Source organism: Diabrotica virgifera, chromosome 4, assembly GCF_917563875.1.
Source record: "Diabrotica virgifera virgifera chromosome 4, PGI_DIABVI_V3a".
NCBI classification, from domain to species: domain Eukaryota; kingdom Metazoa; phylum Arthropoda; class Insecta; order Coleoptera; family Chrysomelidae; genus Diabrotica; species Diabrotica virgifera.
In genome coordinates this window covers 241,012,517-241,026,926 of record NC_065446.1, presented here as the reverse complement: position 1 = coordinate 241,026,926, position 14,410 = coordinate 241,012,517, and the positions used below count along the sequence as shown (strand labels likewise).

At 34.6% G+C, this 14,410-nt stretch overlaps 1 protein-coding gene across 2 annotated transcripts in view; it reads right to left on the bottom strand.

Annotated features, from left to right (window-relative positions):
• Positions 1 to 14,410, bottom strand: part of LOC114327411 (zinc finger FYVE domain-containing protein 9) — a 78,575-nt gene that overhangs the window by 41,442 nt on the left and 22,723 nt on the right. For both annotated transcript variants that reach the window (XR_007697622.1, XM_028276024.2), the window contains exons 6-9: positions 9,178 to 9,454; positions 7,238 to 7,480; positions 1,287 to 1,565; positions 532 to 757 (exon numbers count right to left, since the gene is read on the bottom strand). Coding sequence is in view for 1 of the 2 variants with exons in the window: in XM_028276024.2 (XP_028131825.2) it covers positions 532 to 757; positions 1,287 to 1,565; positions 7,238 to 7,480; positions 9,178 to 9,454 (1,025 nt within the window). In the remaining variant the exon portion in view is untranslated. The remainder of the gene's footprint in view (positions 1 to 531; positions 758 to 1,286; positions 1,566 to 7,237; positions 7,481 to 9,177; positions 9,455 to 14,410) is intronic.

Sequence of the window (14,410 nt, the reverse complement as noted above, 5' to 3'; positions counted from 1 at the left end):
TATCTCGGAAACCAAGTATTTGCGGACATATGTTTATAGAGCAAACGGTGATTATTTTTTCATCCAGAAGTACGCCTTTAAGTTTGTCGCACTTATTTAGAAACACCCTGTACTGATGAAGAATATGGCTAGTTGTTAAAGTACCTAACTTTTGTATTATCCAACCGAAGTGAATAAATCAAAAAACAGAATTTTAAGAAAACCTGAGGCTATAGTTGGGTTTTAATTTCAGTAGTTTATAAATGCTAGAATATTCCACAGGGTGATGCGAACCTTGAGAAAAAACACAGTTTGATTCGTACACCCGGTATACAATGAAAATTTACCTGTTTAGCAATAATATTATTACAGCGATATTGTTAAAGAATAAGAATATAAAATGAATAACATATTACAAAAATTACTTAAATCGGACAACAGGTTTAGGAGATACGAGACATCAAAAATGACCCATTCTTTGGGGTGCCCGTTTTCTCTGACGCACAGTGTAGTAGATAACACAGAAATGCCACTAAAAAATAGTATACTTACCTATATTCTGCTCCTAATCTCAAAATCAGTCTTAAGGGGAAAAGTTTGGCCCACGGCGTCTCCCACCGATGTATTAAAATACCTATCAAAAAAGGTTCTTTGGACTTTATCACATTTTCTAAACATTGGAAAGTGGGCCGGATATAGACGAATCCCGCGTGGTTCTTGGAATCCAAAAAGTTCGATGAATTGTGGAGTGATAGGCCAAGCTCTTTAATTGACGTACCTGGAAAATGATTAAAGAATAAATTACACAGTACACACAGTCTATTGGCTTGTTCTAAATATAAAGAAGCCTGTACTGCTTCTATCTTTATATACAGACTGCTTAATTTTTGATTAGATATACCACACTGAAGGAAGAGCTAAAATCGGCAACATTGCTGTTGCACAATTTATCTACTCATTTCGATAGTAACAGTATTAAATTAATTTTATCAATTTTTCTCTTTTATCGATTATTAGTTTTTATTGCATAGTATATAAATTATTGTAATCACTGAATACATAGTTAGTGACAAAATAATCCTATTAATTAAGTAAAGAGTGTCAAAAAATATTCAAAAACTAAACGAAAAAGACATCTCTAGTTTGCTGGTGAAATTGATACTCCGCCGTCAGCATAGTCAGCAACTAATACAACTACTATAATACACTTTTGCTTTATGTTTATTTCTAGCGCGCAGTGTTGCCATTTAAAGCTTATATTTCTAATTTAAATCAAAACAGTCTGTACAACCAAAGATACAACTTACCTTTCACTGCATCCGCATAAACGTTATTAATATGGTAAAAAACATCTTTCGGCACAAAAGACTCCTCATCTATATACTCTAAAATAATTACAATCTCGTCCTGCCCAACGTTGATGAGTCCCTCTGTAGAAAAGCACCATGCCGTCTTGTTAATGCAGCAACTCATATTTATGATCTTTACGTGGACGTATAAACTCAACAAAATGGCGAATGTCAGTTCGTTAGCTTTTAACATTTCCACTGTTTGGGGGTTGTTCAGGCAATCCGTGTACGAAATATCTGTAAACAGGTTCAATTTGAATAATAAAGATAACGAACCCACCTCTATCAACAAAAAAGTCAGGATATTATTGATATAACTATAGGTACTGAACAAATTAGCAAAATTGATAATTGACATTATATTGAAGGGCCCTATCGACCTCGGATCACCGACACATTGAATTTACCTTACATACTAGTCCTCCTCCTCTATATTTTCTCCTTCATAAGGATGTAGTGGCGTCATGTAATTTGTTTGCTATTTATGTCCAATTATTTCTCTCCTGCGCCTGTTGTTTTGCTTCGAAGACCAGTCATGTCCCTTATTTGGTACGATTATCGTACTGGAGATCTTCCTCTGGATATTTTGCCCTTTACCTTGCCTTCAACTATCATTTGTTCCATGCCTTCTCTCCTTCCAGTTATATGTCCAAAATAACTCCGTATATTTTGGTTGACAGTTGTGGTGAGTCTAGTTTTTATGTTAAGTTCTGCTAGTATTGAGCTATTTGTGCGATATGCGGTCCATGGTATGCGCAACATTCCACGGTAGACCCACATTTCAAATGCATTATACGCTTCGGATCTACTTTTTTGATGGTCCAAGTATGTGAAGCGTAGGTGGTGATAGGAAATATCGCTGCCTCAGTGCAACACTGTACTATCTCAAAATCAACCATTTTGAGAAAAACGGGTTTAAAGTTTTTCATGCGCTAAGATTGACTCCTCAGCGAAAATTATTGTTTATTTTCGTTTTTCAGTTAGTTGTTAGTTTACGTAAATTAGTCTTGTACAATTTTAAAAAGCACTAATGTATATATCTTTTAAAACATTTTTTATTTATTGGTTTAAATGAAAGGAATTTGAGTTGTTACAATATTGAACTGAACGTTTCAACAACTTTTAAAACTGTTACATTTATTTGTAGATGTTACTGTTTTGTTTTGGAAATTAAATGACATTAAATTAAATTTTTTCCACAATGTTATAAAATTGTTTTGAATGTTACACTTTAGCTCTGAAATAATACAATATATAATAAAATTATTGAGTGATTGTTGTGTAAGTGTTGTGGGAAAGTTTTGGTTGGGAAAGTTTTGGTAAAACGCCATTTCCTAATGGAGAATAAATAATATATTTATTGACACTGCCATCTTAAAAAAACTACGTTTATTTTAGGCTGTATTCAGTACACGTGACATACAACAGAAAGAACTGACTTAATTATCTTCATCATTTTCTTTGGTCTTCACCCCATGGAAAAAGTTATAAGGCGTTGGTATTAATTTTGCATCGCATAAACTTATAATTAAATCCGCTTTTTTCTGAAGTGGAATCCCTGGTGGAGCTCGATATGCTTGTTTGAGTTGGTACTTGTTGGAGTTCGGCGGCTGTTGTTTTGCTTTTCTAGGTTTCTTATGGACTCCTCTAGAAGTAACTGAAGAGCAAGAATGTCCTCTAGACATAACAAGAGAACCATTTTTTCTTTTTTGTTATTTCATCGTCTGGGTTAAAAAACATCATTTCGTTTTGCTTATAAGAATACTTATAAAAAACAGTCGATGGAGTTGATTTCTTTACTTGAAATGATAACGTTCGCCCATACTACTTTCTCTCCTGATATAGAGTACTGGAAATTTTTACCCGGAAAAGAATTTTCTATCGCAGTTCAGTTGTATACATCTGAGGTGTCCATTTCTTTTACCTGAAATTGTCTTTTTTCTTTATTTGCCACTTGAACTACAGCGACTAGTTGGCTAGGGACATAAAGAGGGTTCTTGTTAATAGTTTTTTTAATTGTCATTCAATCGAAGAATGCATGCTATCCCCCTCGTTTTGAGTATGGCCAACAAGTAAGTATTTATGAGTAATTGAAGGAATATCTAAAGTTTGTACTGCATATAGATATATTGATAGGAGAACGTGGTTTTTATTTTGGCCACTGCAGTTGCCAGAATACAAAAGAACCGATTTTCCATTAGCATTTTCTTTTAAAAAAATCAAAAAGGAATGAAGCGATTTCTAAAGCTCCACGTTTTGCACACCCTTCATGCCAAATATAGCAATGGCCTTGCTTAGATGTGGCGTCAAAAACCGTAAAATTGAAGGTGTTTAGTTTTCTTTTATAGTAAAATGTTGAAATTTGCCCCTTTGGAAGTTGAAATACAGCTTCAAGATCAAAGCAATCAACAACAGTGTTCGAGTTATGATCCCTACTATTGTTAATGTCTTGCTGTTTATCTGCACGAGCCGTACAGATAACTGCCTACATGGCAATACTACATATAACATTTGATTATATTACTGTATTGCTCTGAGTTTTATACAATTGTTCTGGAGCAACACCGTAACATTTTTAGTTATTATTCTATCGCCCTATAATGTAAGGTCTTTAAGCACAGAACTATAGTAACATATGATGGAATTATAAATAAAAAAAAATATTTTAAGATAGTACAGTATTTATCTGAAAAGAACCATCATTCATTCATAGGAATTTATTCTTATCTCAAAACATACAAATTTTGAGATGTTACAGTGTAGCACTGATACAGCGATATTAATGCTCGAACAAGGCGCAATTTTGTGTTTTTTGTAATGCCAGTGTTCTTTCATATTTTTGTGAGTTTGCCTGTTGCCAATCTGACCATTGTGATGCGTCTACGTATCTCGTCTTCGCATCCTCCACTGTTAGTAATAACGGAGCCTAAGTACTTAATTACGTTGTGTGACCACTTCGTAACCTGCCAAGTTTCTTATCTCTCCTTTGGTTGTTTATGATTCTATCGATGATCATTACTTTGGTTTTTTGTATTTATTTTTGATTTATTTTCAAACCATACTCACCGTGCCTAGGCTATTCATAATTTCTTCCAAATCTTCTGGTGAAGACGCTAATATATCAGTGTCATCAGCATAACGTAGGATTTTGATTCTTATTCCTCCTATAGTTGCTCCACTTTGCCATTCCTCAAAAACTTGACGCAGAATGTGTTCACTATATTTGAATGTAATAAGGATATTATACATCCCTGTCGATCTCCAGATTTTATTTTGAAGTATAATATACTAATGTGCGTTCCACCTTGACTTTACAGTATAGGTTCTTATGACCAACAGTGATGTCAAATTTTATCAGAAACAGGTTTTAAGCAAACATACTTTTTTCTATAGGATAACTATTAATAACTTAGGAGTTAATATTATTGACATTTCGTGGCTGTCAGCGGTTCTAAAACATTTTTGTTTTTGAAAAATACCTTTATGTGAAAAAAATAAAAATAATTTTGTATATAACCTTTATATAATAACGTATTTAAGCGCATAAATATGTTAAACCTTAATAAATACGTAGGTACCTACAGAAATAATTAAAATACATTTAAACTATACATTTTAGCTTATTTCTATAATCCCGTCTTCCTCACTTTCACTGCCACTGTCGTAGAGTGTAAACACATTAAAATGACATTAACTTCATCTTGGAAATCAGTCATTAAGAATAACAATAAACAGCAATTAGGATCCAAATTTTCCAAATAAGCAATGAGTTACTCAATACAATGTTATAAGTAATAATTTTAAGCTTATTTAATATTCTTTGTTATAATTTAATTTACGTGAATTGACCATCAATAATTATATATACTTTATTTATTCTCAACTGTAGGACAATATAAATGTTTACTTAAACTTGACTGACAATCTATTTTATACTTTTCTTGACATTACTTCAGAGCTGTCTATACTGTAAATACATAAATTAACAACCATAGAACAACATCCACTTTTAATGTTGAATATTCTAACATTCCAAAAAAAGTTATTACGCATATCGATTATAAAATTGCTGATTACTTTTCGAAAATCACAAATCACTCACAAAAAAACAATGAAAAATATTGTTTTACTTGACTGTACCGGGTTAGTTTTAATTTAACATTTTTAGGGACCTACATTTTTAGGACCTTGGTAATGTCCGATTGAAAACTCTTTTGAAGAAAATCGGCATCGCCGCGCTAAAAATTCCCATAAGGATTGTATTGCCGTATGTTCGTGTACTGTAAAGTCAAGGTGGGACAGACTATAGTAAACCACCTATAATTAGATACAGGGAATCGAAATGCACGAATTGCGAAGGATATCGAACCGATTTGGAAGCAAAGATAGGAAATACAATGAATAATAGCAAAACTTATAAAACTATTTGGGGGGTGGTTAACCCATTAGCGCCCACTGTACTCATTTAAGTACACTGCTATTTTGACATACTAGTGCCGCATACAATAAAATATTTGCAATTCTTAGTAATTACAGGAAACTAAATACTCTTAAGAAGACAACTTTAACAGTTCAACTTTCGTTGAATGATTCAGCTGGTTTGTTAGTTTTGATTTATTGTTTATGAAGTCAACACGTACGTTTTTTATATCGTCCACATCGACTTTGTAAATTTACAGTAAGTTTCTCTCTTTTACTCCTTTTCACCATCAAATGGTTTACGTTAGTTTACAATAAATTTAGTAAAGGGTTTAAGTGACTACTATTTCAGAATTTTAATTATAACGTGATTTATTTGTTGTTAAAATTAGGTGTACTCATACGAGTACAATGGGCATATGGGAGTATTTTTGATAATTTGGCATATGGCATCTGTACATGATTTTGAGAATTGTAGTGTTCGAAATTTCTATGAAAATAGATACGAAGGTTTAACTTCAACTTTAGAATATATTTCTTGCTTCTAATTCGCGGTCTGAGGTGGATATTGTTATTATTTCTCCGGACTCAAATAAGCTAACAGATGAGGAAAACATTGAGGATGTTAACCTTATAGTAGGAAATTTGACACTACCTAAAGAAGAAATTGAATTTCATTGCTTTTCAGATGAAGACGAAGACTAACGAAGACGTACGAAGACACTGCAGTTAACAAACAAAATAAGTATATCTACCTAAAGAACAAAATTGTTTAGGCTATAATGACAAATCAATGTTTATGAAATCAAGACCTTCCGGAAATATTCTACCTACCGTTAGGAAACATGAAAGAGGACACTTTCCAATAAAAACTATTAAACAATCAAGGTGTGCTCAGTGTCATCAAAGAGCCAGATGGAGTTGTGAAAAGTGTAATATCACTCTTTGAATTAAGAGAGACTGTTTTAAAACTTTTCATTTAAATTCATTTTTCTTGTTACATTATTTGTTAGGGCGCTGTAGTGCCCAGTGTACTCATTTGGGAACATATCTATATCTAATTAATTCTAATTTTTTCAAATATAGTTACATTTGAAGTTTTGTTACAAATAGTATTACCAATAAATACCTAATGTAAAACATACTAACTCTTAAAATCAGATATCGTGGGCGCTAATGGGTTAAGGGAGCAGAACCCCCATAAGATTTTTAGGGGGTGCACAAATTTCACTGTTATTTTTTTAAGATGTTCCTGCCATTAGAATAACACATGTCCATTTTCAATAAAAAATTTCTAATAGTTTTCTAATATATGTATTGGAAAAAATCAAATCATTTTATAACTTAAAGGCTGTGACTTTTTTTATGTGCACATTTGTACTAAGGTAAGTTAGGTTTAATCGAACTATTTTTGTTACCAGAATATGTGATTTAATTTATGACCTGCCTTTTTGTTACACCCTGTATAGTTGTGGAAAAACATACATTACCTGATTTTGTTATGGTTATCAAAGGTGGAAGGCTGTTCTCACTCTTCGGAATAAATGAGTTAGTGTCAGAATCCATCAACGGTAAATTCCTGTTTATTTTCCCGGCATTAGTACTAGTTTTCTCCAATTTCTTAGTCTTCGTGTTACTATAGTTAAAGTCGTTATCCAGATTAGTCAGGTCGCTTCCCGGGCGAATACCGTCACAAAACATGACGCTCTTATTGGATTTGGCTTTGGTACTACCTGAAGAAATAGAAACATTTGTTTTTATATTATCGCTTTTTATGAGATTATATACATAAGTAGTCACTAAAATCTAAATAACACTACAGAAGAAAATATGTACGGATGCGATCACTGCATGGTTTACACCTTCATTTTTACGTTGTAATACTATAAAATCGCAGTATCGTACGGATTCGCTAAATCCGCACGGGTGTTACCCCTGAATAACAGAAGTTGTGCCTTTGTTGTATTTATCCCATGCCAACTCAAAATTGCCAGTAAACTAAAAAATAAGTAGAAGAATAAGATTGTGTAATGGTCGGCAGTTGCCCCTGAGAGAAAAAAGTTTGTGTCTTTATTGTATTTGTCCCATGCCAACTTAAAATTGCCAGTAAACTAAAAAAGAAGTAGAAGAATAAGACTGTGTAGTGGACGGCAGTTGCCCCTGATAGAAAAAAGTTTAATGTCGTTCAAAAAAAAAGTTTAGTTGTTGTATTTGTTTCATGCCAACTCAAAATTTCTACTAGACCAAAGAAGAAAAAGAAGATTGTGTATTGATAGGCAGTTGCCCCTAGCGTGAAAATATTTTATCTTGTTACGTTTGTCCCACATCAACCAAAATTGCCAGTTAACTAAATAAAAAGAAGAAACAAATTGTATAATGTACTAACTACAAATTGTAAATAAATAAGGGATTTTTCCCTTATTCCGCGACGATGAGCTGGCCAAATACCCGAGTAGGTGGAGGCCAATAAACTAAAGAAGAAGAAGATTTGCTAAATGTCAAAATGCTTGTCAAAAATTTCGTGCGTATTTAAAAATAAAATAAAAAGCTATTAACCCTTCCAAAATACCGAGAATGCATTTGAATAACGCGCAAAAAACAATAACAATTGGCAAACTCCTAAGAAGTTTGGTCACTAAGGCAACTTGCTGCAGATTTGAATGTGAGCCATATGTGCATATGGAAAATCAAACGAAGATGGAAATAGATTTTCATCTATTGCATGGCTGGTTGGTTCAGGAGGGCAGGGATCTCCACAGAGCAACAAGATGAGGTATTATTAGTAAATTATGGGAGAAGGTTTTGCCACAGCTCGAAAACCTAGCCAAGAGAACTGCAAGTGATTTTGTTTCCCGGTAGCATTCGCACTACACCTGGAAGGATTAAATCAAGTGAATTGATAAATTGTGCAGCTGCAAGAAACCTTTTTTGACTGAGGATCACAAGAGGAGACTAGTTGCATTTTGTAATGAATTAAATAAACCGTGAAGACAACTGCTATACATGGAAATAAATAAGCCACCGCGCACCGCCTAAGAACGTTCGACTGTCGAACGTTCTTAGACGGTGCGCGGTGGTTTATTTATTTGCATGTATAGCATGCCGATTGCTCTTAGCCGAGCTGATCGCTCTATGCCGATTCAGTGCGCGGCCTGCTTAACAGTTTATAGGCCAAGAAATCATAAGTTTGATGAACGGTATTCTTGAGAACATAATATTGGCATAATATAGACACATTATACATGGCTTAAAAAATCTACTGATTTCTACTGATTTTTTGAAAGCAAACCTACTGAAGAAATAAAAACTGACCTGGCAACCCTGCCCACTGCATATCTTTCCGCAATGTATGTTATACGCGATTTCTGTATGATATTGCTTTGGTGTATGAGTCCGCTAAAGATTACAAGAAACAAAAAGCAGAGCTTACCTTTTCTTTTCAAAACTCCAACTGGTACCATAACAGCAGGTATTTGATTGGACGCACCACTAACTTGTTGCAAAGGTGAGATTGTCGAACAATATTCCAGAGGATTGTTGGGATTAGGTCGTCGAAGAGGGGAGTTGCCGTGGTCTGGTGAGAGGTCCGAACTTGAGCTGCTGTTGGTGTCTCTGTTTAGTATATCGTGGCATTTGTTGCACACTCTGGCTTCTGCGTCCAAATATTCCAATTTGAAACGAAGATGGCAGCATTTGGCGCACAGGACCTATACAAAAAAAGTCAAATGAATTAAATATAAAAGTAATCAAAGTCATCATCATTCTCTTTGCCTTATCCCTATGCGAGGTCTGCTTCCCTAATTGTATTTCTCCACACAATTCTATCTTGGGTCATATTAATATTAATCCCCTTTACCAACATCTCCTGTCTAATCGTCTCCCCCAGGTCTTCTTTAGTCTTCCCCTCCTACTTCTTCCAGGATCCTGCACTTCAGCAATTCTTCGTATTGGGTGATTAACGTCTCGATGTTGAACATGACCAAACCATCTTAACCTATGCTCTCTCATTTTGGCATCAATTGGTGCCACACCTAGACTTCCCCTAATATACTCATTTTTAATTTTATCCTTTTTTGTCACTCCATTCTTCCATCTAAGCATTTTCATTTCCGCCACATGCATTCGTTGTTCCTCTTTCTTTTTCACGGCCAAACATTCAGTTCCGTACATCAAAGCCGGTCTTATGGCTGTTTTATAGAATTTTCCCTTCAGCTTCATTAGAATTTTTCTGTCGCACAACACGCCATTCACTTCCTTCCACTTCATCCATCCAGCTCTAATTCTACTGCATGCATCTCCATCTATTTCTCCATTACTCTGTAATACCGATCCTAGGTACTTAAAACTATTGCTTTTCAATCATTTCACCATCCAAAAATACCATTTAATTTGTAGTAACTCCATCTTTACATGAACATTCCAAATACTCTGTCTTTGTACTACTAAATTTTAAACCTTTTTCCTCCTGAGCTTGCCTCGACTGATCCAGTTTTTGTTCAAGTCTCTTTCACTATTTCCTACTAACACTACATCATCAGCATACATTAAACATCATGGAGTGTTACCCTGTAGTTTCGCTGTTATCTGGTCCAAAACTAATGAGAATAATTAAGGACTAAGCACCGAGCTACCTACTTTCCAACGAAAATAGAAGAACGGTAGAAAACTACTTTCCTACCGACAATCCTACTTTAACATGAAATTTATCGGTGTCTACCACACCTGTCCCAACACTAGTTGTTACTCCCTCATACATATCTCTCACAATCTTTACATATTCACCACGGACTCCTTTCTTATTGAGTGCCAACTACAGAATCTCTCGAGGAACTCTATCATTTGCTTTCTCAAGATCAATGAATACCATATGAGCGTTTGTTTCTTTATTCCTGTATTTTTCCATCAATTTCCTTATAATGAAAATTGCATCTGTTGTTGATCTGCCCTGCATAAATCCAAATTGATTATCGGATATTTCGGTTTCTTCACTTATCCGTCTATCAATTACTCTCTCCCATATTTTCATGGTGTGACTAAGTAGTTTTATAGCCCTGTAGTTTGTACATTGTTGTATATCTCCCCTGCTTTTAGAAACATGTACTAATATACTGCTTCTCCATTCGTCCGGCATTTGTCCAACTTCCATTATTCTTCTTTAGCCCATTTCTATCAAACTTTGGACATAGGCCTTCCCCAAATCTTTCCATATCTGTCTGCCCTTGGCTGCACTTTTCCAGTGAGTTTCTGCAGCTTTTACAATATCATCTTTTCATCGCATCTGAGGTCTTCCTCTGCCTCTTCTTCCTGTCCACGGTCTCCAGTTTTGTATTTCAGCATTCCATCTTTTGTCTTCCTGTCTCGCATTGTGGTCCACAAATCTCCACTTTAACCCTGTTATATGTTAATCCATGTTAATGTTTTCCATTTTTCTCTGAGTTATTTCAATTTTGTTTATGTTGGCCTTTGTTAATGTCCATGTTTCTGAGCCATACCTCACAACAGGAAGGATGCACTGGTCAAATACACGGGTTTTTAGATATTGTTGTATTTTTGTGTTTTTTAGTATCCATCTTAACTTTCCAAACGCTGCCCACGCCAATCTGATTCCTCTTTGTACTTCAATTGTTTGGTTCTCTTTACTAGCTTTGATTATTTGACCCAAGTATATGTATTCGTCAACAACCTTAATATTTACATTATTTATATTTATATTTATTCTGCCATTTGTATTTGTCATGATTTTTGTTTTACTCATGTTCAGTTTTAATAATTTCATTCGATTTTTTACTCATGTTCATTAACTTCCATAATTCTATTAAATAAACCTGCTATCCAACTTGTTCCTGTCTCTCCCAATGCTCTCCATACTTCCCCAGGAATCAAAGTAACTAATAAAATATGACTCTGCTAAGTTGTAAAGAGTTCAACGTTGAGAATCTACAAAAACAACGAGACAAAAATAAAATACGACTATGCTAAGTTGTAAAGAGTTCAACGTTGAGAATCTACAAAAACAAAATTCGTATGAGAAATGCAAGCCAAAATAGACGAAAGACACTACAAAAACTGGGAAATGGTTAGCAATGCCCTTGTGAAAACAAGAGAGAAAACATTTGGAGGGGATACGAGAAACGATCGTGCGCGAATAGCGGAGAAATATTGCAACTTTCCTAAATAAATCATTTGTCAATTGAAATTGTCAAATTGACGTATACAGATTCGGCACTTTTTTAACTACCCTATGGGTTATTCAGTGTGTGGAACAAAGATAATAAATACTTAATTGTTTGAATGCGAGTGAGACACAATCCACTCATGTTGTGGATCGTCTCCCCACTCCAGTCAAGTAACGAGTCTGACAATTCGACAGTGTTGCTATATTTCTGTTATATCATTCCTTCTAAAATATTAGTCGGATATTGAATGTAAAATAATATTTAAATCCGTTACAGCTTACTGTCGAATGAAAATTAATATTGTTCCAACAAAACTTAAATGAAGTAGTCATGTAATTGTTATTTTTTAAACGATTCCATCAATTACTTGATTAATTAACACATAACACTCACTTTACAAATTGATGAGTGACAACAGCGCAACTTTACTAGACAGACAGCAATATTCCCCTCATTTCCTTAAAAGGCTAGGCGGGGCTTATGATTTGCTTCTATTTTTCGTATTTTCGCGCTCAACAGGTCGAATTTCAGATTTCAGGTTCTATTGTTTACATTTACAAGCTGTTGTCACATAAGGTTGAAAATTAAAAAATAATTAACATGCCAAACTTTTATAAACGAGAAGAAAAGATCAAAATGATAAAATGGTATTATGTGGGACATTCTATTCTGACAATAATACATTTATTTATTGGTGATTTTGAAAATCGCCCAATTCCAACAAAAAAAAAAAAAACAGTTCGGTCAATAATTAAAAATTTCGAAAATTTTGGTTGCATAAATAACTGTAGAAAATGTCGTCCTGCGAATCAACCACGACCGAAAGTAATTTCTGTCGAACGCGAAGCTCGCGAAATGCAAGTCTGCTTAGCTGCTGCCTTGTTCGAGCAGACAAATTGCGGACGAAGTTGACCTAAAGGAGAGCACTGTGAGGAACATTTTAAAGCAAAATGGATACAAGTGCTATAAAGTGCAAACCACACAAGAACTTTTCCCAGACGATCATTTTAAACGTATGCAATTTTGTCAAGCTATGATTGAGAAGTCGAATGTCGACAATAACTTTTTAAAAAATATTGTGTTTACCGATGAATCTTCATTCACCATCCACAGACGTCATAATCCATCTGTCGTCCGCTATTGGTCTAGGAAAAATAAACGATTGAGTATTGCTGTGCGAACACAATACCCAAAAAAATTAAATGTGTGGACTAGACTTTATAGCGATCATATAATTGGTCCATTTTTTATTATGGGAAATCTGAATGGACGTAAGTACTTAGAATTATTGCAAAATCAGATTATTCCCGCAATTCTAAACGTCGCGCCCAACTTCGACGATGTCTGGTTTCAACAGGATGGTTGCCCAGCACACAATTCAGCCGTAGTCAGAAATTATTTGGAACAAACATTCCCGGGACGATTAATTTCAACTCGAGGGACAATAGAATGGCCCCCTAGATCACCAGACTTAGCACCTTTAGATTTTTATTTCTGGGGTATGCTAAAATCCAAAATATATCAGCATGAATTTGAACGAGCGACCACTTTAGCAGAATTACAACAAAAAATTGTTCAGCTCTGCAGTGAGGTAGAGCCAGATCAGCTGAATGCAATGAGATCGTCATTGTATGATCGATTCGGTTTTTGTTCACTGCAAGAGGGTGGTTTGTTCGAACATTTACTTGTTTAGAATTGTTTTTGCCTTTAATTTTAATTTAATTATTTAGAATAAATTTTTCAGTTGGTTTTCTTATAAAAAAATATTTTTTTAAAATGACTTTGAATTTTAATTTCATTATTTAGAATAAATTTTTGAGTTGGTTTTCTTATAAAAAATATTTTTTAAAATGACTTTAATTTTAATTTAATTATTTAGAATTGTTATTGTTATGTTGGTTATATTTTTATAAAAAAAGTACTTATTTTGTTATTTAGGTTAAAAATTTTTTTTGGGGATAAAGGGGTAGAATGCGAAAACATGGAGTTGATTCCAGTTTACTCCAATTAGCCTCTTCTACTCAAATCCGACTCTCACCTTCACGTTGGTGTCCCCTCTTAACCGAACAACCCAACCTAGAGATCCGGTATCCAAGCCCGGGTGGAAAGTTGGGTCGGGAACTGACGAGAGCGGGTGAAATGGCCCTCCGAAAAGGGAGTTTGGCGTTGTTCGGTGGTTTGGCGTTGGGTTAACTACCCAACCCCGTAAAAATCCATAGTTACGAAATCTAAAGTTGAAAATGCTGGACGGAAATCTCGACGACGACCTATATGCAACGAAATAAGGACAAATATTAAATTAGGTATATGAAGCCATGGATGAATTCCACATCCCTGATAAACTGATAATATTGGTTAAGGCTACAATGCGTAAAGTTGTAAAGTCGAAATACAGGGCGAACAATGGCGTTTGAAACGCATGTTGGGCTGCGACCGGGAGATGCGCTGGTGTGTCTCATTTTCAACATAGCTCTGGAAAAGTCGGTT